General features: G+C 42.3%; 1 protein-coding gene across 1 annotated transcript in view; it reads right to left on the minus strand.

The window, feature by feature from the left end:
* SLC28A3 (solute carrier family 28 member 3) overlaps nucleotides 1-27,758 on the minus strand; it is a 118,817-nt gene that overhangs the window by 71,117 nt on the left and 19,942 nt on the right. Inside the window, exons 2-10 of the mRNA XM_043453802.1 lie at nucleotides 20,023-20,121; nucleotides 16,462-16,544; nucleotides 13,537-13,628; nucleotides 11,469-11,658; nucleotides 10,243-10,387; nucleotides 8,865-8,978; nucleotides 7,072-7,149; nucleotides 4,309-4,389; nucleotides 547-627 (exon numbers count right to left, since the gene is read on the minus strand). Coding sequence (XP_043309737.1) covers nucleotides 547-627; nucleotides 4,309-4,389; nucleotides 7,072-7,149; nucleotides 8,865-8,978; nucleotides 10,243-10,387; nucleotides 11,469-11,658; nucleotides 13,537-13,628; nucleotides 16,462-16,544; nucleotides 20,023-20,121 — 963 coding nt within the window. The remainder of the gene's footprint in view (nucleotides 1-546; nucleotides 628-4,308; nucleotides 4,390-7,071; nucleotides 7,150-8,864; nucleotides 8,979-10,242; nucleotides 10,388-11,468; nucleotides 11,659-13,536; nucleotides 13,629-16,461; nucleotides 16,545-20,022; nucleotides 20,122-27,758) is intronic.

A 27,758-nucleotide genomic window follows, 5' to 3' on the forward strand; every position in this document is an offset into this window, starting at 1 on the left:
AGAGACTATTGGACAGTTCAGATAAGTTGAGAATGAGCTTAAGTACTGATATGGCTGCATGGTTCTTGGGGGAAAGCCTTTCTTGGTCTCTTTCATTGCCACAAGCTTTATATTAATACTAGAGAATGAGAGGCTGCCTGTTACATATTTGCAGCTTCAAGACAAATGGTGAACTCCATCTGAGTAAATGAGCTGCTAGCCTTTGACGGGTGGGTCAGAAACCTCAACAACTCAGCTAATTCAGAAAAGATTTGTTGAGAATCTGTACATGAGAAGCCCGTGCTTTGATAAAATGATTCAGTTTTCCTTCCTCTCCATAAACTTCCAAGAACCCAAATTTCACACTAGGGCATGGACTCTCTCAGAAGAGCTCTCTCTCTCTCTCTACCCTTGGAGTCTGCACATTATTAATATTGAGGGTTCCTTATCTTGATACCTTCCTCCTACAGTAAAGGAAATAACACTGTCATTTAAAAAATTTTTTTTCTCTTTCTGGAAAGAGTATCTATTTTAGCAGATGTTTTGTTTTTTGATATTACAACTTACCTGTCCAACAAATATATTGCCAGAAGCAACTACAGATTCAACAGGAGATGTTCCCATAGTCACTAGCATTACCCATCCAACCTAAAAGGCAAAAAAGGATAAACTCAGTAGAGAACTGTTTGTACACACAGAACTTCAAAGTAGGGATAAAAATCTTTAAAATGGAGGAAAATACTGAGGACTTCAACAATTGTACTAAACTTGAATATATATACCTTATTGATAGGGACAGAATAAAGGGACAAAGTAGGTGATTAAATAGCAAATCACACTAAGGGATTGCAAATAGAAAAAAAAAACAAAAAAAAAAAAAAAGGGAGACTCCTGTAAGTTAATGATTACTCAGGAAAGCAGATTTGCTTAAGCATAAAACCAAGCAAGCTTGCTTAGCAACAAGCCCTGCAACAGAAGTACAAGACATGCCCCAAAACAACAAAACAATGGAGGCATGAGACCCACATCCTGCCCAGTGAGTTCACTAACATGCTCTCTGCACACATAAAAACAATAATTTAAGAAAAGGTGACACTTCACCAGCCCAGGTGGGATGCATGAGACAAGTGCTCGGGCCTGGTGCACTGGGAAGACCCAGAGGAATCGGGTGGAGAGGGAGGTGGGAGGGGGGGATCGGGATGGGGAATACGTGTAAATCTATGGCTGATTCATATCAATGTATGACAAAACCCACTGAAAAAATAAATAAATAAATAAATAAATAAAAAAAGAAAAGGTGACACTTCAGAGTGAAAGACCCTCATTGTTCTGAGATCTGAAATAATTTTCCATAGTGCCATGACAGTCTTGGCTTGACATGGTGGGGACAGAAAACTCTTCTGCCAAGCATGGAGGAGGAGCTGATGATGGAAGCATGGTGTCTACTCAAGAATGAGGAAGAACATGGTCTTTTCCCTCTCTGCACTTTTCCTTGGCTTATAAGACTGTAGCCCGCTAGTTTCTCAGGGCGTGACGACTTCTTGCCTGTCTGCTTGTAAAACTCATAAGCGTCCGATTCTAATAAATCATGCCTTTCGCTGAATTCTTTCTGCACTGAGAAAGGACTGGAGCTCCTTGGAGTCCCTCAAAACGCCACCTAGCGTTTTCATTATATAGTGCATAAAGCAGGCTGATCAAATCTTATTTGAATGGTAAGTCTGAGTCAATATGCCAGTAAATTTGAAAACTCAGCAGTGGCCACAGGACTGGAAAAGGTCAGTTTTCATTTCAATTCCAAAGAAAGGCAATGCCAAAGAATATTCAAACTACTGCACAATTGCACTCATCTCACACGCTAGCAAAGTAATGCTCAAAATTCTCCAAGCCACACTTCAACAGTACGTGAACTGTGAACTTCCAGATGTTCAAGCTGGATTTAGAAAAGGCAGAGAAACCAGAGATCAGATTGCCAACATCCGTTGGATCATTGAAAAAGGAAGAGAGTTCCAGAAGCATCTACTTCTGCTTTATTGACTACTCCAAAGCCTTCGACTGTGTGGATCACAACAAACTGGAAAATTCTTAAAGAGATGGGAATACCAGACCTCCTGACCTGCCTCTTGAGAAATCTGTATGCAGGTCAAGAAGCAATAGTTAGAACTAGATATGGAACAACAGACTGGTTCCAAATTGGGAAAGGAGTATGTCAAGGCTGTGTATTGTCATCCTGCTTATTTAACTTATATGCAGAGTACATCATGTGAAATGCCGGGCTGGATGAAGCACAAGCCAGAATCAAGATTGCCGGGAAAAATATCAATAACCTCAAATATGCAGATAACACCACACTTACAGCAGAAAGTGAAGAACTAAAGAGCCTCTTGATGAAAGTGAAAGAGAAGAGTGAAAAAGTTGGCTTAAAACTCAATATTCAGAAAACTAAGATCATGCCATCTAGTCCCATCACTTCATGGCAAATAGATGGGGAAACAATGGAAACAGTGACAGACTTTCCTTATTGGGCTCCAGAATCACTGCAGATGGTGACTGCCGCCATGAAATTAAAAGACACTTGCTCCTTGGAAGGAAAGTTATGATCAACCTAGACAGCATATTAAAAAGCAGAGACATTACTTTGCCAACAAAGGTCCATCTAGTCAAAGCTATGATTTTTCCAGTATGGATGTGAGAGTTGGACCATAAAGAAAGCTGAGCACTGAAGAATTGATGCTTTTGAACTGTGGTGTTGGAGAAGACCCTTGAAAGTCCCTTGGACTGCAAGGAGATCAAACCAGTCAATCCTAAAGGAAATTAGTCCTGAATATTCATTGGAACGATTGATGTGGAAGCTTTAACTCCAATATTTTGGCCACCTGATATGAAGAACTCCAATACTTTGCCTACCTCATGCGAAGAGTTGACTCATTGGAAAAGACCCTGATGCTGGGAGGAGTTGGGGGCAGGAGGAGAAGGGGTTGACAGAGGATGAGATATATGGATGGCATCACTGACTCGATAGACATGAGTTTGAGCAAGCTCCAGGAGTTGGTGATGGACAGGGAGGCCTGGTGTGCTGCAGTCCATGGGGTCTCAAAGAGTCGGACATGACTGAGTGAACAGAACTGAACTGAAGTCTGAATCATTGTATATTCTTTGAACACTATACAATGAATGTCTCTTGAAATGTCTATTTTGTATAAGTAATGTCTTGATTTTTTTTTTGAGTAATAAGTTATAATATTTTCTAACAGTCATGGCAGTCTTCATAGCACTCCAAGGACTATTTTAAGCCCTTGTTCTAGTGATGAATTTAATCCTTATAATAACCCTCTCAGGGAGGTCCTATATTTAGACACATTTTACAGAAGAGGAAACCAAGGCACAGAACAGTTAAGTTGTTCTGTCAGAGATTGCTTAGTTAATAAGTAATGGGGGGTAGTTGAGGTTTGGCCTTTTCTACCTGAGTCTCAAACATGGTTGACAGTCCCACTTTTGTAGTGGTTCTTCCAACCAGAGACTGTAGTGCCCACCCGGGGATGGAGACTTTCTGTTGCATCCGTTCTCCTTCCTTCCTGCTTCGACATGAAATACAGGAATACTAAGTGTTTAAATTGACAGTCAGAAAAGTATGCCTTCTGGCACTCTTGCTGAAACCTTTAATCCTGCTGGTATTCTGGCTCTCTCCCCATTTTATTTATTTACAGGGATCAAAGGAGGGTTGTGGCTATGCCCAAAACCTCTATACGCTGCTTTGTTCTCGAGTGCATTTAAACTAACTTACAAATTACTGAGTTTTGTGATATAACATGATGTAGGACTGACAGTTGTTGGGGGCAGCTGGACTGAGATGAACTTTGCAGACCTAAAAAAAATTTTTGCATGCTGACAAAACCCCCTCATGAGAGAAGAGCAGCTTTCCTTTCTTCCTTTGATTCTCTAGCAACTCCTAGACAAGGAGGATCCATTTGGGTTATCATCTGAGGGTAAGCAGTGATGCCTCTGTGTAAGGCATGGATGGATAGTTAAGATGAAAGGACAATCTGGTCCTGACTTCTTGAAGTCAATTCTTTGGCTAAAGGAGTAACTGCTGAGGTTTCATGAAGATGTCCAGGGAGTCTCAAGTCACAGAGTTATTAGAAGTCCTGGAGATAAAATACCCTCTGTGGAGCCATGGAGGATTAGGTTTGAATCTAATACCTTGGGGGTAGGAATGGATCTCGGTATGAAGGGAAAGACATTTTGTAAAAATCCAGATAAAAGACATTCAAGAATTTGACCCTGAGATAATCAGCTCTACCTCTGTCACCCACTTCCTTGCAGTCCCGGTACCTTTCTAATGATCCACTGCATCAATCCGAGGTAGTACAACATGGACATCACAGTGCTGAAGAAAATCACAATGGGCAGGACCTGGGGGGTGGGTGGAGGACAAGAGTGGCCACAGTTAACACTGATCCCAGCAGGACTAGTAGGTTTCAGATCAATCTCCTCCTTTCTGCCTCCTTTTTCCCCTCTGAAATGTCATCAAAATACTGGAAACTTCTCTTGAATAAACAACACTTTTATCAGGCATCTTCTCATCTACATACAGTCTCTTCTAATTTGTTCAGGATAAACTTGAGTGTATTTCATAGGAAACTTAAAAAAAAAATCCTACTATGATGGGCTTTCCTTTTCAGTTTCTAGAGAACAATGACATTTTGGAGAGGAAACTTATAATAATTAGATCAAGAAACTGAAAACCACTGGCATATATCCTTGTCATTCTGATATTCAACAGATAGGATTCACTACTTATTATCAGAGCAACCTGGATCAAGGTTAACTGCGAGCATCCTCAGGTCTTTATTCATAGTAGTGACACAGTAGCTACTTAAATAATGCCTCCTATAGAGCAAGCATTCATGCATTTAGTTTTTAGAATAATGAATATTTTACTTAGAGATTTTTGAATCATTATACAAAGATTAGACTTTGGGACTAGTCTACTTCTGTGTTAATGAAGGTTGTCTTTTTCTAGATCTTTTCCTGATGCTCTTTGGATGCCTTCCATGCAGCTTGTGTTTCTACAGGAAGCAGTTTCTACCCTGCATGGACCACAATGGGTTGTAGTCTGGATCCCTTACCACCACTTCTCCATTGTTCCCTTCCCCTCTGTTCCCAGCTAAATGGCCAGGAACAAGCTGCCACCAGAGACACAGAATGACTGAGGACAACTTGTACAGGATCTAATTTAGAAAAATCTATTAATAATACATAGCAAAAGACTTTTTGTGCCATTATTCAGAATGCACTCATTTATGTGCTTTTATTGGCTTTAATGGGCAGGCAGAGTCTTCCTGAAAGCTTCAGGGAGTTAAAGGGGCTCATCTCACTAACGTTCCCACAGGGAATCTATTTTGGCAGAAAGGATGCCCCGGGGGAGAGGACAGGTGTTGTCCTTGGTGGTGGTGGTGGTGGTGGGGAGGTCTGAAGACAGTGGTGCGACCTGAACAGCAAGTTCCTCCTTCTTTGTGATTTTATTTTTTGTAATTCGGGATTCAATTTATGATAGGAACATATTTCTATCTCAATTTGTAAACACTGGACCTTTCAGAGATGGCTTAGTTATTTCAGCACCAAAGTATCAAATCAGTAGTTTAAAAAAAGATTCAGCATAGCAGTTGGCAGAGGCAATTTGGAGGTAAATGGAGTCCATGCGTGAGAAAACAATAAAAAAGTGTAGGAACAATAGCATACCATAAAAAAGAAATCTGAGGAAAAAGCTGAATGCTTTTTCTGACTCATCAACAGGATTTGTAGGGACTTCCCAGAGGAAGGTGAGCTTCCGGGGGCTGTGGAAGGCCTGGGAGAGAATTGATTAGGCCTGACCTTGGGGCTAAGTGGCCAAGTTGCCTTTCCCCTGTAAAATAACATCCTTCCTGTGGTTGGGAGAAGGCCCGGCCTGCAGGCCTGCCAAGGTGAAGGCAGTGCTGAAGGAAGGAGGGGAAAGGTTTAGCTCGGGGATGGTTCTGTAAGAACAGAGGTTGGTGTGGGTGACCAGCTGTCCCACTTTGTCTGGGATTAAGGAGTTTCCTGAGTGCAGAGCTGTCACTGAGCCTGGACCAGGGAGGCATTAGCAGCCGTATGTCTATTCATTGCCAGGTACCTCGTGTTCTTTCCCCTGAAATCTCAGATCCTATTACCCCATATGAGCTTTCATAAGTGTATCAGCAAATGTTATGCAACTCCCCAGAGTACAGGCATAGCCTGTTTTATTGTGCTTCACTTGATTGTGCTTCTTGCATGTTGTGTTTTTCACAGATTGAAGGATTGTGGCACTCCTTCATTGAGCAAGTCTATCGGCGCCATTTTTTGGGTCACATGTTGGTAATGCTCACAATATTTCAACCTTTTCCATTATTACTATGTTTGTTATGATCAGTGATCTTTGATGTTACTGTTGTGACTGTTTTGATGTGTTTTAGCAATAAAGTGATTTTAAATTAAGGTATGTACTTTTTTAAGACATACTGCTATGTCACAGTTAATAGATGACAGTGGAGTTGTAAACACAATTTTTATGTGCACTGGGAAACCAAAAAACTTGTGTGATCACTTCATTGTGATATTCACTTTACTGTGGTGGTCTGGAACTGAACTTGCAACATCTCTGAGATCTGCCTATATTTCGATATTTCTGATTTCCTTTACATGTTCTCTTTAATGTTTTAAAAAAGTTATTTATTTATTTGGCTGCATCATGACTTAGCTGTGGCAGGCAGGATATTTGATCTTCACTGTGGCATGCATAATCTTAGTTGCGACGTGTGGGATCTAGCTCCCTGACCATTGAACCTGGGTCCCCTGCATTGGGAGCTCAGTGTCTTAGCCATTGGACCACTAGGGAAGTCTTCCTTAATGTTATAATAACAAAATAATATGCTTTCAGCCCATTGACTTCAGATAAATTGTAAAGGAGAAAGGATGGTGCTATGCTGTGCCCCTGTGACATGCCTGGGTTCTGGTCAGTTAGGGTCTATCTGAACATCTGCTGATGGAGAAGTCACTGAAAAGGAAATGTCTACACAGAAAAAAAGTGTTTGGTTTTACCTTGAATGCAAAAAAGTGGTCTGTATATTTCTCACCAAAGACAAATGAAGCACCAGCATCAGTGTACCCCAGGAACGTCTGATTTACAGAAAGGAAAAGAGCAGATCATTACAAACACTGAAACAGTTGTTACCATCCACAAGACCAACCAGGCTCTGCAGAAGGCGAGGACCCAGAAAACTTGTGGAGAGACTTGGAGAGCTAATTTTCTCAACTTCCCCCCTCCAGCAGATGGCCGGGAAATATATTCTAGGACTGTAGCTGCATACAGATTTCCTGGCATTTCTGACATTCACTATGACTCCATGGTGCTAAAGAATAAGCTAGGTGTGATAATTTGCTCCAGAAGACATAGATGGTACATGGGAGGTACTAGTTACTACTGGATGTATAGAAGTTTGTTTCCCTGTTTGGGGAAGCATCTTAGAAGAGTGGCCCCTGGGACAGGATGCAGGGGTCAAATGAGATAGAGAAGTGATGTCATGGGTACTTAGTCACTCAGTTGTGCCCTACTCTTTGCGACCCCGTGGACTGTAGCCTGCCGGGCTCCTTTGTCCATGGGGATTCTCCAGACTAGAACATTGGAGTGGGTTGCCATGCCCTCCTCCAGGGAATTTTTCCAGCCCAGGGATTGAACCCAGGTCTCCTGCAGGGAAGCCCATGATATGGGTAAGAGACAAAATAATAATGAACTTGGCAGATTAACATATTCCACATAAACAAAATTATTTGTCTAACTCATGCTATGAAATTAAAATTTGAATCAACCAAATAGGAAAAAGAGTAAGTCAAGGCTGTATATTGTCACCCTGCTTATTTAACTTAAATGCAGAATACATCATGAGAACCGCTGGGCTGGAGGAAGCACAAGCTGGAATCAAGATTACCAGGAGAAATATCAATAACCTCAGATATGCAGATGACACCACCCTTACGGCAGAAAGTAAAGAAGAACTAAAGAGCCTCTTGATGAAAGTGAAAGAGGAGAGTGAAAAAGTTGGCTAAAAACTCAACATTCAGAAAGCTAAGATCATGGCATCTGGTCCCATCACTTCATGACAAATAGATGGGGAAACAGTGGAAACAGTGGCTGACTTTATTTTCCTGTGCTCAAAAATCACTGCAGATGGTGACTGCAGCCATGAAATTAAAAGATGCTTACTCCTTGGAAGGAAAGTTATGACCAACTTAGACAGCATATTGAAAAGCAGAGACATTACTTTGTCAACAAAGGTCCGTCTAGTCAAAGCTACAGTTTTTTTCCAGTAGTCATGTATGGATATGAGAGTTGGACTATAAAGAAAGCTGAGCACTGAAGAATTGATGCTTTTGAACTGTGGTGTTGGAGAAGACTTTTGAGAGGCCCTTGGACTGCAAGGAGATCCAACCACTCCATCCTAAAGGAGATCAGTCTTGAGTGTTCATTGGAAGGACTGATGTTGAAGCTGAAACTCCAATACTTTGGCCACCTGATGCAAAGAGCTGACTCATTTGAAAAGACCCTGATGCTGGGAAAGATTGAAGGCAGGAGGAAAAGGGGACGACAGAGGATGAGATGGTTGGATGGCATCACCGACTCAATGGACATGAGTTTGGGTGAACTCCGGGAGTTGGTGATGGACAGGGAGCCCTGGCGTGCTGCAGTCCGTGGGGTCTCAAAGAGTCGGACATGACTGAGTGACTGAACTGAACTGAATGCAGATAAATAAATTTATTTCTGACATATCTTAAGGATTATATTCAAATGTTAAAAGCACTATAAAAAACAAGGTAATCCTTTGAACAGAACTTACCTGAACTTGTTTACCCAACCAATCAAAAGCCATAAATCCAGGTTCTGTCCTTAGTATCAAAAGCCCAAGAAGAAACTGTAACCCAATTCCCCAAAAGACAGGCCTCCAGTAAACCTATACCGAAAAAAGAAGAGACATTTTATTAGAAAATGAATGTTGAACTCAGCATAAATTACCAGAGGATCACTATTTTCTTGGAAGCTTCTCAGATATGGCTTGTGACCCACCTTCTTTCAGAGGCCAAAGCAGCTGTGAGCAAAGAATCCCTCCTTAGAATTATACTAAAAATCTCAGAATTGTACTACTTCTTCTTAAACCTGAGTTTAAGCCTTCACTCCTGGAAACGCATGTAACCATTTTGTCATGATAAAATCACTTAGACATGAAGAGTAGTTTTAGTAGAGTCACTAAAGGAGGAAGGATCTGGTCTTCTGGTCATGTGGTAAATCTTAGATACATGTAATTATTTTCCCATCTGGAAAATGGAAAGGCTGAACATGACTTCTCTGTGTGTCCAAGGTTTGCTGATCTGACAATTTGTAAGTGAGTTAAGTGAAATTCCACCCTGCGGAGGGGCTTTCATTTCACTGTAAAAGGAACCAATTAACTCTAATGCAGTCCCAGGGAGTGCAGCATGTAAATGGACATTCAAGTGCTTTCATCTTTGGTGCAGAGATGAGTGCTCTGCACAGAACTATGGGCCTGGAGGCACAGAAAACAGTGGAGATGTTCACCTAAACAGGGAAAGCAATTTGGATCTTATCAAGTGGCTTTGGTCTTTGATTAATGCTCTTTTTTTTTTTTGGATCAATCACTCAGCCAGTAAAGTCTTCAGACTTTCAGCTAGTAAAGTTTGCTGTTATGAATCATATGTGAAAGTTTTAATATCTCAAAATTCTTGCCAATTTAGTGGGTTCCAGGATGATAAAACAAGGATGAGAATTGAATTCAGTGTAAACAAAACTGCTTAAGGACAAATTTTTGGAGTAAAACAGCCTCAATGGCAAATAGAAATTTGATAAACTGCAGAATCCAAAGGTAGAATATTGTTATTTACTGGTCTGAAGAAATTTGGATCAAAATGGATGAGTTTTCTTTGTATTTGTGTTTAATGGTGGGGATGGCAGTACAGAAGTAGAAATCAGACTTGACAGAAGAGGATATCTCACTAGTTGAACAACTGGAAAATTACTGGGAATGAAGAATATAGAGTAATAGAACTATTAACATTCAGGAAAAGGGCACCTTAGCCATTTAAAATATCATAGCAAGGTAAGAAAAATATGGAATAGCAGTTCAATTCTTTCATACTCATTACTTTGAGCAATTTACACATGAGGGAAAAAAAGGAAAAAAAAAAGATTGATTTCATACTTACTTTGGTTGGGTGCTTGGAAAATAGAAACGTCAGGGAAGTGTACATTATGAGTCCTCCAAAAGACACCAGCTGCTGTTGGCCCAGTTTAGCAGTGTCAAAGACCAGCCAGAGAATAACTGCCAGGATCAGGCAGCCCCATATCACCCTAAGAAAACCAGGAAGGATGCTTTGGCATCATTTGTTGTGCTACCTTGGAAATCTTAATCAGGCTTAAATGTACAAACAACACACATTGAGTAACACATCCTGGCACTTGGACATTATGCTTCTAGAAATTGCAAGAGACCCTCTTTGGGTGTAGCTAGAAAGGCTACATAGTCAAAAAATGAAGCAATGTATCCCCAATACTCCACAATTCTTGGACTCTTTGCTGGGGCAGTATTCATAAAGGGGTCAGAGAGGAGAAAGGATGTCTGGAGAGGAAGTCTGGTGATTTCTTCCTGAGAGCTGCTGGGAATTCTCTCCTCCATTTAGGGAGATGGGTGAAGCATTACCTTCTTCCTTTCAAGGAAGAACTTGAAATGTGTCCTCTGCACTGGGGGACCCACCCAAGCCTTGGAGAGCTAAGTTGGACTTTAGACCTGGTTCTGACTCCCTGGAGAACCCAGTGGGCACAGGAAGAGTGATTCAGTAGATGGCAGAGCTGGAGAGGATGCTCTGTTGGGGTTGTAAACCCTGGTCCTTAGGCCAAGAATGTGTGAGCTTTCTTGGTAGATCCCATGTTGGCCATGCTGGGGAGAATAGGTTCTGGGTGCTACCCTGTAGGGCCACCTGGAGACGGGGTGCTCCCAAAGAGACAGGCTGAAAGAAAAGCCCCGAACAGTCACCTTCAGGACAGGGGTCCTATAAGAGAGAGCTGATTTTACTAATTCACAGACCTTTCCTCCAAAAGAAGCCAGCTTCATGCCCAGAGAGAAAGTCACCCCTTCAAGTCAGAACCATCCCAACTTTTGGACAACATTTTATCATTTAGTGGCACTTGAAATGAAGGCAGTTTGTAGGGGCATTTGAGTACATCTTGCATGAATCTAGGCCTGATCTAGGCCTTCATGTCCTGCTTGTAAAATGAAGGTTAAAAAAATTTTTTTTTAATGGATTATTCCCTAGGTTGTTTCTAGCTTCAATATCCCATCAGTGATGAAGCAATTTCAGAATAAATCTATGGAACAGTGTTGGAAAAGACTAACATCTCTCTCAACCACAACAGAAGAACTGAGTGCATTTACCACTTCAGCCAGAACCAATGGCTGTCCAGTAGCCTTTGGCCTGGAGACAGGAACCGGGCTATCTGAGACTCATATTTGGCCATGAAGTGATCCCAGACCACAAAGAAGATGGCAACCACGGTGATCACGAAAAGAGGAAGGGCTCTGTGAAAGTTCATCACACAGGCTGCGATCACCAGGGCCAGGTAACCTGTGCAGGAAGCAAACACAGACAGTGAACATCACCAGTCAGCTGGAGACCAGCCTTCAGCACTGATCTGGCTCAGCCAAGGGCAGGGCCCACCAGGAAATCGTTGAACACAGGGGTGCTCTTGACATAGCTATTGGCCCTTCTGATGATAAGGATTGTATTTGGGGTTAAATTCCTTTATTTTTTTTAAAAATAGTCTCTCCAAGAATGCTAGAAGGACAGGGTGCCAGGTTTTTTTCTTAAGGAAACTACTGAATTCCTGAATCTTGTTGCTTGATCACTGGGGCTCTTGCTTAGTGGGTGCATGCTAAGTCACTTTAGTGCTAAGTCCAGCTCTGTGCAATGCTATACATTACAGCTCCCCAGCTTTTCTGTCCATGGAATTCTCCAGGCAAGAATACTGGAGTGGGCTGCCATGCCCTTCTCCAGGGGATCTTCCCAACCTATTGATTGAACCCGGGTCTTCTGCACTGCAGGCAGATTCTTTACCATCTGAGCCACCAGGGAAGCCTCTTGCTTAGTACTGACTACTTTTTCTGATACCCAGACTCAGCAGATGAGCTTCTACAGAGAAAGGCCAGGCACCAAAGCAACCACTGGCAAAAATTATTGAGTCTCCTGGTTTGTGGCCCAGATTTGGCCTAAACTTGAGTAGGAAAATCTCTGAGTACCACAACACTGATATGCTACAGAATCTCTAAAAGAAAGAGGTGGGTGATGACCAGGCTGATAGCTTTGGAAGAGAAGATTCTGGGATAAGAACACAAGGTTTTCCATTAAAAGTTGGCAAACACGGCTTTGTTTGCAAGTTAAATTTGGCCTGCCACTTGTTTTTGTAGGTGGCAAGTACAGTTGTATTTGTATATTTGTGTTTGTAGTCTACAAATAAAGTTGCCTTGGCACATGGCCACACCATCTGCTTACTTTGTAATACAATGGCATAGCTGTGTGGTTTTGAGTATGGTCTGCAAAATACTACTTGGGCTGGTAGAAAGCAAGCAAGCAAGCTTTCAACCCTGATGCTCCCTGTTCTGGCAGTGTGAGACCGGAAAACCACTGACCTCTTGGGGTCAGCCATCTTGGACTAATGTCCATGGACTTGGGTGGGCGGGCTCACATTTTATAGACAGTAATGTTCTTTGAAATGGGCCCTGGAGCCCTTTGTTTGGAGGGAGTCAAAGCAGGACACCTGCTCATCTGTGAAGACACCCTGGCCTTGCTTTCAGGTAGGAGGAGAGGGCTTCATGACCCTAGGCTCCTCCTTGTTCTGTTTTCATATAAAGCATTAATTGATTGGTTATATCCCCACTTCAGTTAGGTTGCTGCCTTGTGATTATCACCATTTTTCCAGTTACCTGAATTTGCATTATCCAACCCTCAAATCCATACCACAATAACAAAGACCATGGGAATAGGTGATCTTAAAAAATCAGCTGCTGGCTGCCTAAACAGGACATGGGGCTTCCCCCTGGTGGCTCAGGGGTAAAGAATCTGCCTGCAGTGCAAGAGACCTGGCTTCAGTCCCTGGGTCAGGAAGATGTCCTGGAGGAGGGCATGGCAACCCCCTCCAGAATTCTTGCCTAGAGAATACCATGGACAGAGGAGCCTAGCATTATAAATTCTTAGACACTATACAGTCTACAGGGTCACAAAGACTTGGACACAACTGAAGTGACTTAGCATGCAGAACAGCTATCTACATGGGCATTTCAAGCCAAGACCTACCACTCAGGGGCTTTCTGGTGAAATTCTCTTCTCTCTGGATGACTCAGAGATGATTCAGGAAAGGGAAGACTTTTATTTGTTTTCTACAGAAAACTGATATTTGAGAGAACTTGGAAAAGAGACACTAGCATCCCATCCCCTTTTGCTACTTACCTGCTATTAAAATGCCCCAGATGATGTACCGAAGGGTTGTTTTGTGTTCCCTACAAAAATCAGACATCCTCCCACACATCCTTCCCAGGCACCTGTAACAAGACAAAGCAAGAAGCAGGCAGATGTAAACACCACATACACGACATATCCTGGCATGCTAAAGCTATAGCAGATTAGGCTTTGTAAATCATCAGGCAAACAAATTCATGAGGTTTGTGTCATACAAAATAAAAATAAGAAACTCCTTTCATTTTAGACCAAAATCAGCCATGGTTTGGCTCAACCTTTGCTGAATGGATGTGCCAAGTCCTGAAGGATTATGGAGATGCAGAAAATGTGCTCCCAGAAATAAAGCAGGGGACAGGATAACCAACCAAAAGCTGAGAATGAATCATAGGATGAGACTGTTTCTCACTAGGCTAGATCACCCCCTCTCTAGTGGAAGGGTGACTGTCTTCACAAGATGCTTGAAAAGTGAAGTAGGATTTGGGGGATTTGAGGGCTGTCAACCAATGGGTTGTCATATAGCTTTCTCAGAAGGTTCTGGAATTGTTGATATCTTTGTTTCTGCTCAGAGCTTTGTTACAGGGTGGTGTGGAGTGTGCAAGCCATGTGTGCATCTGATCACTTCTTCCAAGGAAGATGGTGTACACCAGTAAGGGAATCCGGAGAGGTCACAGGGTGGTACCCACAACAACTGTCCTTTCTTCTCCCGGGTGTTCCCGGTCCCCTGTTCTTGCTTTGAACCCTGGCTTCCCTGCATACACCTCTTTCCTCAGTGTGCCTCCCAATGCAGGCCTCTCCTCTCTTACTTGAGGCTAAATGGAAGGAATTTACTTGCACATTTAATCATGACCACTTGGGGGTCCCACTAAGGGGACCTCCCACCCCCTTAGTAAACATTCTCCAGTTCCCCTCCCTCCAGCAGTCATGCCCACATGTCTGTGTCACAGTCCCCTTCACGGTTCAGGGCACTGCTCAAGCCCTTCGCTTCCACAAAGCCTTCTTGCATTTCCTCAGACAGAGGTAGTCCTCTGCAACCTATTCCTACTATCTCCTTTGATTATGTTTTGTTATGAAGCCTTGATTGACTGTAACTTCATGGAGAATAGATGTCTGAGCCCAACATAAGCAGCTTGGACACTGAGTGCTTGACAGGCCTTTGTTGAATTCTTAGATAAATGAAATGGGAGTTCTTATTGCTTTTCTGGAACAATATTTTACAGCTGTGGACCCATTCATGAGTTGTGAAGTTTGTCATACAGTGTATGATACCTGTCCTTAAACAAGAGAATAGGACATCTCAGAGTATATCACACATAGTGATGACAGGCATTATTTCATGAAAATTTTGTCTTATGTATGTGTATGAAGAGGTGTACTGAGAATTAGTGACATTGTTCTGGAACATGTTGAGGGAATATAAATACGATAAAGACTAAATTTTTCGTGGTCTAATTTAGGACAGGCTGCTGATACATTGTCCTCAGTTGTGGGTATAGTGTTATAAAGCAGCGGTGTCAGACAGCAACATTCAATAGAGCACATCCATCTACTCTAGGTCAAATTTATCAGATTGTTTAATTGCAGGGAGTGTGTATAGTCCATTACAGCAACCTGACACTGCAAAAAAAAAAAAAGAAGGAAGTGGCTAGAAATAGTCGCTTTGGCCATTTGGTTATCTAGGCTGAATGACTTGGTGGTTGTTTTTCCATCCATTAACACTGATGAAACTTGAGTACCTCTGACCACCCAAGAGAATCTCTTGGCCCCAAGGGTCAGAGATTCTTGAACTAAAATGAGGATGAAACCAAATTCAGGTTTCCAGCATGGTAAAAATCCTTTGTAAGAAGAAAATTTTTATTGGCGTATAAGCTGCTTTACAAAGTTGCGTTAGTTTCTGCTGTCCAGGAAAGTGAATCACCTACGTGTGTACATAACCACTCTTTTTTGGATTTCCTTCCCATTGAGGTCACCACAGAGCGCTGAGTAGAGCTCCCTGCGCTATACAGTAAGTCCTCATGGTGGTGAAAATTCTTTCTGATGTATATGTGACAAGAACTTTCAATCTGAATTTTGACCAGCTCTATCTTCTGATACACAAAAAGTTCCTCAGAGACTCAGGAATTAACACCAAATTTAAATAGGAATTTAGAAAATTTACAAATACTTTAGTGTTATGATTGAGACAGTCTTGGACTAGGAATCAGAAGCTGAAATTTAAATTAGCATTTTTCCAGCTGACAAACCCTTGCCTAAGTCTGAGCTTCATTTTTCTGATCCAAAAACTAAAAATAATAATTTGCCTCTCCTGCTAATGAGTGATAAGGACTTGGAATATTTTCATGATACCACAAGGTAAGAGCAAGTTTGTTGGGACTTAAAGTGAATTGGGTTTTGAGAAATCAATTTCTCATTGATTGAACATTGAAAAGATGAATTAACTACTTTCGCATGGACTGGAGCAATTAGTTGGCAATTTACAGCTTTAATTAGAAGATTGTCCTGGATATTGGGTTCCTAGGACATCAGCAATTTGAATTTACCACATTGATTATACTAGAGTGTCATTAATTTTTCTGAAAATGTTGTTAGGTGGGTAGTAGGGAGGGGAGATTGGCAGCGACTATCTCTGATAAATCATAATTAATGTTAAAAATTAGATGAGAATAAAAAAGTGGCAAAACCACTTTGCTTAGGAGGTGCTGTGCTGCACTTAGTCACTTACTCCATGGACGGTAACCTGCCAGGCTCCTCTGTTCCTGGGGATTCTCCAGGCAAGAATACTAGTGTGGGTTGCCATGCTCTCTTCCAGGGGATTTTCCCAACCCAGAGATGGAATCCAGGTCTCCCGAATTGCAGGTGGATTCTTTACCGTCTGAACCACCAGAGAAGCCCAAGAATGTCTATGGTTTGAACCTGTACCCTTTTCGATGTGTTTCTTGATCATCCTCCTCTTCTTCATCCTTTCTTAGAGAATCCTGCTCGATGGTGATGTGCTCTCCTACCTGGAAATCAAACATGGGGACAGAGATGGAATGAGGAGAATGCTGAGCATAACGGACCCTGATCTCTTTTGCTCAGAATTTTGGCAAGGAAAAATTTCCCAATTATTTAAATTACTTTAAAATTATTATGCAAGATGATGTCTCCAATTATCAACTGCTCAGAGATTTTTCGCCTTGTCACAAAAAAATCTAGGCTCATTCATTTCTCCCTTTACTTAAATTCCTGCTCTGTTTTCAGACAAGTGCTAAATGAAGTTAATACCAGAGGCTACATAAATCTCCCTTTATATTCTGGCAGCCCCCCGTTTCCAGAGAACTGAGACTAAGGCTGTTTTTATTTTCCTGGCAGCCCAAGGCTTGGTCTTCTGACATGAACAGTAGCTCAGCATCTTCCAAAGCTGTTAAACTACCCTCAGGAACTAGGGTTCTTCTATCAACTGGGTTAAGGGGAAATATTTCCTCACTCAATTAGCCCTTGCTCTAGTTATTGAGTGAAGTATACACCTGGGCTTCTCTGGCGGCTCAGACAGTGAAGAATCTGCCTGTAACTCAGGAGACCCGGATTCAATCCCCGGATCAGGAAGGTCCCCTGAAGAAGGGAATGACTGTCCACTCCAGTATTCTTGCTTGGAGATTTCCATGGACAGAGGCGCCTGGTGGGCTACAGTCCATGGGTCACAAAGAGTCAGACATGACCGAGCAACTTTCACCTTTTCTTTTTTGTACCTGTGCTATCTTTTTCTTTGTGGGGGGTGGGGGGTGGTACAGCATGTGGGATCTTAGTTTCCCAACTAGGGATGGAACCCATGCCCCCTGCATTGGAAGCATAGAACCTTAACCACCGGACTGTCCTGCTGGGAAATTCCAACCTGGGCTATCTTTTATGGACAATCTTCACAAGTACTGTTGGAGCTCTTAAGCATCCATGACCCATTCTATTCTTGTGACGGTGGGAAGGATTTCCCACCTCCCATCATTCTGTGATAATGTCTCAAATAGGTTCAGCTACTGTAAGCAAAGGCAAAGGAAGGTTGGGAGGGAGTAGGGAGCTATTAAGAGTTTTGAACATGCTCAAGGGGTATAATGCCAAATCTCAGACTTAGTTTGTTGTCTGATCCCAAGAGGCTTTCATTTCTCTTTAACAACAACAACAAAACCCATGGAAATTAGTTATTAGCTTGTCTCTGAAAGGATCCTCAAAGATTATCTTGTTCTTTGAGGCCAAACTCCCATTATGCTCCTGATTTAAGCTGCCTTCATGTTGTGGGCTGGGCCTCATGCACAGGGATGGTTGTAATAGAGACCAGCTGAGTCCAGGCTGCAGCTGCAAAGGTCAGGGGTTCAGAGAAGCCCTTCTCATTTCCCCCCCACCTAACACCAAGCTTGGACAAGAGAAAAAGGTTGGTAAAATTTTCACTTAAATGATCTTCATCATTATTTTCTTTGAGTAAACTTGTCCCAAGTTACCTACCATATGGAATGTCTAGCATTTCTTTGTTTTCTCTTTTGATTTTTCCAACCCCTTTTCATCTTTGAAACAAAACAAAACAACAAAACCTTCCTGACCCCACACCCCACAGTCATGGGACATCTACCCTCCCTTCTTCCCTTCACAATCAAACCACTTGAAACAACTTCCTTGCGTTCAGGGACACTCCATATCCTGTTCACTTCTCAACCCACTGTGACCAAACTTTTTGCTGATATGGCTTCTGCTAAGGTCACTGCCAAGGCCACCTAAGGACCACTGTGACCGAACCAGTAACTACTCCTCAGCCTTCATATTTCTATTTACAATAACACTTAATTTTTGTTTTTGACTTCTCTTGTGAAACAATTTTTAAACCAAGACTTTTAAGAGCATATTTATTTAGGTTCATAGCAAAATTGAGAGGAAGGTACAGTTTTCTCATATGTTTTTGCCCCCTACCTCATGCAGCCTTTCCCATTATTGACTTCTCCACCAAAGTGGTACATTTGTTACAACTGATGGACCCATGAAGTCTATAGTTTACACCAGGGCTCACTCTTGATGTTGTACATTCTATGGGCTTGGTCAAATGTTTAATAACAGGTATCAACCATTATAATATCATACAGAGTATTTTCACCATCCTAAGAATCCCCTGTACCTATTCGTCCTTCTCTCCCTCCCATCTTCCCTCCCATCTTGGCAGCCAGTGACCTTTTTACTGTTCCCATAGTTTTCCTTTTCCAGAATGTCATATAGTTGGAACTACACAGTATGGAGTCTTCTCAGATTGCTTCTGTTACTTAGTGATACACATGTAATGTCCCCCATTTCTTTTGATGTCTTGATAGCGAATTTGTTTTTAGTGCTGAATAATATTTCATTGTCTGGATGGACCACCATTCATTTATCCATTCACCTACTGAAGGATATTTTGGTTGTTTTTAGGTTTTGGCTATTATGAATCAAGCTTGTATAACCACCCATGTGCAGGCTTTTGTCTGAAAAGAACTATTGCCTTCTCTCTCTCTCTCTTTTTTTTTTTTTTTGGTTGAAGAACACTTACCGATATGAACACTTTAGAATACATTAAATGAAATAGATAATTACTAAACAATATGAAAGCACAGTCCCAATATACCTGACACGCATGTAGATGTATATGTAACTTGGATTGAAACAAGCTATATTCTAATATGTTAGACACTGATTTTTTTTTTTCTGGAGTTACAATTCATTATTTGTCTTCCAAATTTTGCTGCAATAATATTTCAAATTTTCTACTTCAAATAAGTTATTCATTTATCATGAGCAAACTCCCCCTAAAATATGGCACCCAAACAAAATTACTTTTTAAAGGATGATATACGTGGGTAATTTGCTCCCTTTTTAGCAGCAGGTTTTTTTCAAATGAGATCCTTACACCTGTAGCTTATATAATACTGTACATTAACTATACTTCATAAAAATTTAATTAAAAAATCTATAATCAGTGAAAATATCCTTCAAAAATGAAGACATAATACAGATATTTTCAGGCAAACAAACAAACAAAAAATAAGATCATACCCAAAATTCAGTATATAAAAGAAATAAGAGGTTTTGTCACAGAGCACCTAAACTTGATGTGTACACTTAGATGTCATTGAGGAGCCCTAGGGTGTCACAACACAGTTTTAGAACCGTGTCTTAGAACCTTCCTCTTGTCTGCCTCATTCACTTTAAAATTGAGATGTTTTTGTTGAAGTCAGTGCTTTCTGTCTTGGGATGGAATTTGGAATGTGCAATCAGGAAGTGTCAGAGCAAGCCTGGGTACTCTCTACATCCGAGAGGACAGGTGTATAAACACAAAATCTTTGTTTGCGCATATGTGTTTTCCTCATGACCCTGCCATGCCCATTCTAATTACCATTTAACTTGTTCCTCTGAGTGCCAGACTTCAGTCCCTGTAGCCGTGGCACAGCAGTTGCCATGGTGACGGACTCACTCGCTGTTTCCCAGTCATACCTGTTTGCCGTTTTCATGCTCTCTGTTTTGCACAATTCTGTTCCTTAGCGAGTGGTCATTTCCTGATGTGTTCTGGTTTCCAAAGCCATCTTCATCATTCTAAGAAAAAGTACAGGATTGCAAAAATAAAATTTCAGAGCCAAAAAGCAAATGTTCTTTCAATGAGTGATACCCAAAGACTTCTGAGGGATGGGACAACAAAGAGAAGTGTTTAGATGAGTCAGCTGATTAAAGAAAGAAACAATGAATCTTAGTACTTAAAGAAACAGAAATGATTATTAAAAAATTTGAAAATTTACTGTCTGTAAAAACCACATAAGGAAAAAGATTATCTCAATCCAGAAATGTAAATCCTTTTGTTTTCTTTCCTTTTTTTTGGCTGTGAAATCTTAGTTCCCTGACCAGGGATTGAACCCAAGCCCCTTGCAATGGAAGCATGGAGCCCTAAATACTGGACAGTCAGGGAGTTCTCTAAATCCTTTGTTTTCTAATATAATCTAATGGTACATATGGTTGCTGGTACAAAAATATGTTTTAGTTAAAAATTTGGGTGACTTATTTTTCACATATTTTTTTCCTGAAAGATATGAATGCTGTAAGTACAAGACTAACAAAAGCTTAAATGTTTTGCATTTTTCCACTTCTTTGATTATACATGTTCCTGATCAGTTTCTCTGCTTGTAATCTTTCTTTCCTTCAGATCTGTATATAAATTCTTTCTATGCTATTCTTTCTACATCATAAAATGAGACTCCTGGCCTCTGGAGTCAATTGCACACTCCTCGGCACAGTTCAGGGTTGCTCGATCCTGTTCATTCATTTTACTCCGCTCCCTTTGCAGGCACCATGAAGGAACACCCAGCCAAACAGAACTATGTGCCCTTCTCCAGGCCCAGATTAAGTTCTCCTGCCTTGTGCTTGCCATATGCTTTCCATCCTGCAAAACATCCTATAAAATATTAGCAGTTCCTTCTAAACAAGATTTAAAGATAAAGCATGGTTCAACTACGAAAGATGATGATCTGAAAAATGCATGTGTTGTACTGAAAGTCATTACTTATATTTGAAACATGCATGATTTTTGTTGGTGTTGTTATGATGGAAAAGATTGGTGTGGTCCAACTTGAAGAAGACAGAAGGAAGAAGGTTGCTGGGACTAGGCTATGTAGCCTTCCAACAAGCAGAGCTGAGATGAGAGCGCAGCTTTCCAACCTCCTTTTCAACTCTTCACACAGACTTTCAAATTATAAAATGAAACAAAATATAGTTAACTGTGGGCTGGATAATTTTATTCTTAGATGTTGGATTTGTGAGATGTTAAAATGTGTTTTGTTTGGTTTAGAGCATTCTCTGGTAGTAATGAGCATGATAAAAAATGCCTTCTTCTGCGAGACCAATTTGGCTTTAACTTTTTCTGATTTTTCTTTCACAAACTGAGTAGGGTTTGCTCTTGGAGGTGTGTCTTGACCCCTAGCTGCTTTTCCCAAATGTGACAAACACTTGGCTCATTTTTCCTTTACCTTTTTGGGATGGGTCCAATCTTTCTCCCATCTCTTCCCCAACTAGCCTTTTTAGATGGCACTTCATTCCAAGTAAGGCCGCAGATAGATAAACAGTGTCAGATAGGTGCCTTTATCTTTTCAAGAAATGTTTCCTGCTAGCCCTGTCAGCTATGACTTTGACTTGAAAAAGAAACAAGTGTATGAGTTTGATTATTATTTTTAGCCTTGAAGTGCCTGATGTAGGATCTTCCACCAGGGATGGAATCCGTGCCCCACTGCACCACCAGGCAAGTCTCTCTGTGAGTTTCATTTTAACTTCAGATCTCTGGCTGGCCCCACAGATCTAGGGGAAAAAAAATACGATTCCAACTTGTAATGTATGTTCCAAACCTGCAACTCCTGCTTGGAAGGCAGATTCTTTGCCTCTGAGCCATCTGGGAATCCCCTATTGAAACACAGGACTGTATAAACACGAATAAAGTTTAACTTCCAGCATCACCTGATTTATGCATAAAAGTCCTGTGGCCAAACTGCTTTTGTGTGTGTGTTACAAATGCTTACACCTTACTTTAGCTCAGCTCCTTGCTTATAACTTTCACGAGTGCTGAAAATTTGCTTAATAAAAAGCTAAAAATAAAATCCAAAAGGAGTTGGAAAAACAGGACCTAGGTAACTGAGGGGGGTTGGCCCTTTGGGTCCCTAAATACACAGGTGACGCCGGGCAGGTCACATCTTTTACCACTCTGTCCACCCATCTCCACGACAGTTTCGACTTGGTCTTCTCATGGTTCCTTTCCAGCTCATATCCTTTTCTGGCTTCAAAAGCGTCTGCTTCTAGGTGCTGATCACTCCTGCCACCTAGTGGCAGAATTGGAGACGTCCTTGAGCAGCTCGGGGCAGGATGGAGCCGACCTTTATAGGGTTAAGGCAAGGGGAGAGGGGTGGCAGTGTAGGGGTTGAGTGAGGGGTGGAGCGGGCACCTCTGGACGTGTAATGGGATTGTTTTACCCCCACCATAGTACATGCTTTGGCTTTTCAGCGTTGTTCAGAACAATATCTCCCAATTGGGGATTTCCAACAGAAACAAAGGAGGTGTTTATGGGTGTTACTTGGTGCCTGAAAAATGACCCGTAAAATACCTGTTTATCTGCTTCTTTTTAAATTGGAGTCCTGCGGGCTATAACAGGTGGCCCATAATTACTTCTTAGCCCATTGTTTTTTTTTTTCCCCATCTATTTAGCAATTCGGGTTGAAAGATATCATAGTACACTGGACTCTACAACCATAACTGTATATTTGAGGGCATGCCGGCTCCCTGAATGGGTAACAACGTTGTGGGTGCGGTGTATGAGTACTTCTAAGCAATTCACAGCACAGCACTTTTAACTTCTTTACTTAACCTTAGTGGCTGTGTGTCCTAAGGAGATGATCTCAGATTGGGCCCCCACTGGAGGGCAGATCCTTGAGCCAGGAGTACACGGTGTTTGGGCTTGTTCCCCCTTCTTTGTCTTTTTAATCTTGCATTTCCATGTTGTTCAAGCAACTATAGATCCACAGTCGGTGTTCCAGGGAGTACAGATGGACACAAGCCTTTTAAGTCAATTTCTTCCTTTTATCAGTTTCTAAACCACACAACTTCTAGAACATAGTCCTGAAAACTGAAATCACCCTCCTCCCCCCTGGCATCTATTTGTGGGTGGGAGGGGTCTCCTGTAGAATCTTAGCTGAACACATCACCACCCAAAATAAAGGTGACGATTGCAAGCTTCCCTTTTAACTAGATTCTGGTCAATGAAATGTAAACAGAAGTGGAGCCCTGAGTCGGGCAACTTGGGGATGCTCCTTAAGAGATGGCTGGCAGGTCCTCTTTATTCCCTCTAGCCTCTGCTCTGTGCTGCTGCCTGGTGTGTGGATGGTTCCAGCTGGGTCACGAACACAAAGACCCCATCTTTGTGATGTCAAAGTGGTGAACTAGAGGGGCCTTGGGCCCTTGGAAACCTTGAGCTCCCACTCTGTCTCTGCACAACCCATCTCCTGACTTACCTGCAGGAAACACACTTCTCCCTTCTTACTTTTGGTTTTTGCTTTTACGTACACCTGAGCTTACATAATATTTAGTGGGTTCAAAACACTGCATGAAACCTTTACAGCATTTTGCATTAGATCTATAGAGGCCTATGAGGTGACTATTGGGATCACCCTTTTTACAGATGAGGAAACTAAGGCAAAGATAAGCAAATTCCCTGACCCAGGTTGTACAACCAGAAGTACAGGAGATGGAATCTGATTTAAGACTTTCCAGTCTCAGGCCCTAGTGTACTCGTAGAGTTTAGCCAGTGGGCCAAGGCCTTTTGGCCTCGGAAATGTCTAAAGACATAGTAGTGTACCTACAGATTGAATTCCCTTTCAATTAAGAAAGCCTGATTTGGACTCTAGCTATTAACATTTGATTAGAGTAGAAATGACAGAGATACTTAAGATTCCAGAAAGGCTGGGGTCACTTTTAAACTTGTTTTAGATTCTGGTGGTCATTTCTTATGCCAGCATGATGGCCTTCCTACCTTAGACAGATTCTAAGTCAACTTTGCCCTTTAAATAACATAAGTGGGCACTCCTGCATTTGTGGGCAGGTCATGTCTCCATGGGGGGCTTCCCTGGTGGCTTGGATGCTAAAAAATCTGCCTGCAATGTGGGAGACTCAGATTCAATCCCCAGGTCAGGAAGATTCCCCTGGAGAAGGGAATGGCAACCCACTCCAGTATTCTTGCCTGGAGAATCCCATGGACAGAGGAGCCTGGCAGGCTATAGTCCATGGGGTCGCAAAGAGTAGGACATGACTGAGCGGCTAAGCACAGCATAGCACATGTCTCCATGATGAGTGTGAGATTCTTTCTTCTTCTAACCATGCCTGCTCCACTCACTTGGTCTCTCTCTCCCACTGTGGCCCTGACTGAACCAACATGGCTTCCATTTCTGTTGCAGTGTCTCCATCGAAACTCAGGATCACTATGCCAGGAGGGCCTTTCTTTCCACCTTCCTTATACAAACTGCTCTGGCCCCATGTGCTCTGACTGGTGGACTGGCCTTGCTGAGGGGGGCACAGCTTGGCTTTGAGACCTGGAGCAAGAATGGAAAACTTCCCCCAAGGAGACTTTGATCCTAATCTTTGGCTGGAGGTAGAGCATATAGGTTTATCAAAGATGAGATTTCCCCGCAGGCAAAGTGATGTTGACAAGGACCTCCAGGAGTTGCTGTGAAGTTCCTTAATTTGTTCTAGGGCTTGGCGCAGGTTTTAGGAGGTGTTTGATAATATACCTTGGGTGGAGGGTTTTATACTGCCAAAACAGATTAGATTGGTGACCTAGGTTGCTTATTTTATTTTCCATGTATTTAATATGTATATAAGAGTGTGGTGGTAGTGGTGGTTTAGTTGTTAAGTTTATGACTCTTATAACCCCATGGACTGTAACCCGCCAGGCTCCTCTGTCCATGGAAATTTCCCAGGCAAGAATACTGGAGTGGGTTGCCATTTCCTTCTCCAATATGTGTGTATCTATTTCCAAATCTCTGTCCACCTTTAATGCAAACTTCCTCAAAAAGTCATTCATGCTATGCAGCCCAGACCCTAGGCATAGAAATTGGTTTTCAGCTGTATAGGCTAGTTGTATTTGCTCAACATGATACCACAAAGGCCCACAGCAAAACCAGATAGTGGACAAAGCAGACTGTGGGTCACCACTTTCCTTGCCTTGATTTAATCCCTCTGTTTCCATACCAACCCCTGAGAGCTGAGGGACATTTGCCTGATTTATCTCTGAGTTTCTTTCCAAAGTACCTGGTGTTTGGCAGAAATGCTCTGGAGCTGTGCTGGGGGAGATATATGCCTGGAGAGATATACAGTGGTCAACCACCCAGAGCTGGCTCTGACGTGACCACAGGAAGGCGCCTGCGAAGATGAAGCCTGGAGGTCTCCAAGGGTTACCTTTGCTTTATCACCCAAAGTGGGCATTTGTGCTCTGCTAGGTGTAATTGGTGCCATGTGCAAAGGAGGGTGGGAGATGGAGCATGCCCCGGTTGCCCCTGGAGATCCCCACCTCTTTCCTAGAGCCCGATGACCTGTCTGCCTCCTGGTCCCGGGAATTCCCTGACTGCTCTCCCTCTGGAAAGAAGGTACCTTTAGAATGTGAGCTCCCCTTCTCTATTCTCTGGCAGTTGAATAAAAGCCTGTCTTGCTTGCACCAAACTCAGCTTCATTATTGGCAGCGTAAAGCTGGGCAGCAAAGAACTCCCTGACCAAGCCAGGAGTGCTTCAGTTTGACTAAAGTCCCAGGAGGGGTGGCCTTGTGTCTAATTTGGTAACAGAAGCAACAGCGTGGTACATTCTGAGAGTCAGGGACACCTTAAATATGGCCATGGATGTTGAAGTCCCAATGCCTGCAACGAAAATGGGAATGTGATGTCATTTGGACTCGGGACTGGGTAAATCTGTTTTAGCTCCTGGACTCTGAGCTGAGAAGCCAGATACTTGTCCTTTAGTGCCAGGCACAGAAGTGCTCAATGACTGTTTTAGAATCTTACACTGTTAGATAAATCAGTGTCTCTATGAGTGGTAACCCACTTGAAGTGACTCAGGTGGTAAAGAATCAACCTGCAATGCAAGAGACCGGGGTTTCATCCCTGGGTCAAGAAGATCCCCTGGAGAAGGGCATGGCAACCCACTCCAGTATTCTTGCCTGGAGAACCCTATGAACAGAGGAGCCTGGTGGGCTATAGTCTATGGGGTCGCAAAGAATCAGACACAACTGAGTGACTAACACTACCAGTGGTGGGGGCTGGCACAAGACTGCTCTCTCTCCTTCCTTACGAAGGTCATCTTCTGTTCTGATATTCTTAGCCTTAAGGGTCTAAGTGAAGGTGTCAGTAATACATCTCCAATTTCGGCTGCTTTTCTGAGTTTTTTTCAAGTGATCTAACCTTTCTGTATCCATTTCTCTGATCATGGATTAGGACTAGATTAGAGCAACTAACTCAAATAGTAACTTAAAATTCCAAAATGCAATACAAGTAGATCATAGGCAATGACTCAGCATAAATCTCAGGCAACTGCTTCTTGGGATATTGATAAATTATCTATATGAATTGTGGCTGCATTATGATTAAAAAGCTTGAGTTCCATAGTCACTCTTGGGTTCAAATCCAGCCTTAATTTCTTGAGGCCTCAGACTCTATTGTATGGGAATGCAGTATTCTTTACCTAACTGGGGGGGCGTGTGACCAGTCTGGTACCACTCATAATAAGTACTTATTGACTTTTTTTTTCATGTTAATTTTATGGTTTAGTTTGCTACTTGCTTGCTTGTTCTGGGGCATTTAGTCACTTTGTCCTCTTATCAAAATCTGGCTTGTAAAAGTCAACATCTGTTTTGTGAATCTAATTTCTTCAAATTACCATTATTTCCCCCCCCACCCCCACCACTTATCCACCTATCTATCTATCCATCATCTATTTAAAAAACCTACAAATGTCAACTATTTTAAGACTATTCCTGGGACTTCGCTGGTGGACCAGTGGTTAAGACACTGCCTTCCAAGGCCAGGGGCATGGGTTTGATCCTGGGTTGGAGAGCTAAGATCCCATATGCTTTGAGGTGCAGCCAAAATAAAATAAAAATTTTAAAAGGCCATTACTTTCCAATATTTTCTTCCAAGTTGCATGAGCATTGCCTTGGAACGCTTGCATTTTCAAAGGCAGTATTCCAGAAGCCTCTAGACTGTACCTGTCACTCCTGACCTGTTGACTCATTCAACCTCTGGCTCAAGCCTCGGGTTTACGTAATCCTTCATGTGAGGTGATGGGCACTGGCTAGACCGCTCCTCTGTGGAACGTTTCAGTTTTTCCTGCCAAGCCTGTGTGGGTCGACAGGTTGGGTGCAGTATCGTGGGAGGAAAGCACCTGTCCAGCCTGGGGCTCATTGTCACCCTGCTCTGGCACAATCCCCTGTTACCTCTGAATGCTCTAGTGGGAGCTCTGAGCTGGGTGCAGGGTGTCAGGCCTACAGAACACTGATGACATCCTCCCCTCATGATCTTTGTGAGCCAGAGGCAAGGGGAACCTCTAAGGATAGAAATATAAGGAAAAGTAGAAAGAGGCAGAGTTCATCACCTGGAGGAGAAAAGTTAGAGGAAGGTTTTATTTGTTGGATTAAAACAAATACATTTAAACATGCAAATACT

Source organism: Cervus canadensis, chromosome 30 (assembly GCF_019320065.1).
Source record: "Cervus canadensis isolate Bull #8, Minnesota chromosome 30, ASM1932006v1, whole genome shotgun sequence".
In the NCBI taxonomy this organism is placed as follows: domain Eukaryota; kingdom Metazoa; phylum Chordata; class Mammalia; order Artiodactyla; family Cervidae; genus Cervus; species Cervus canadensis.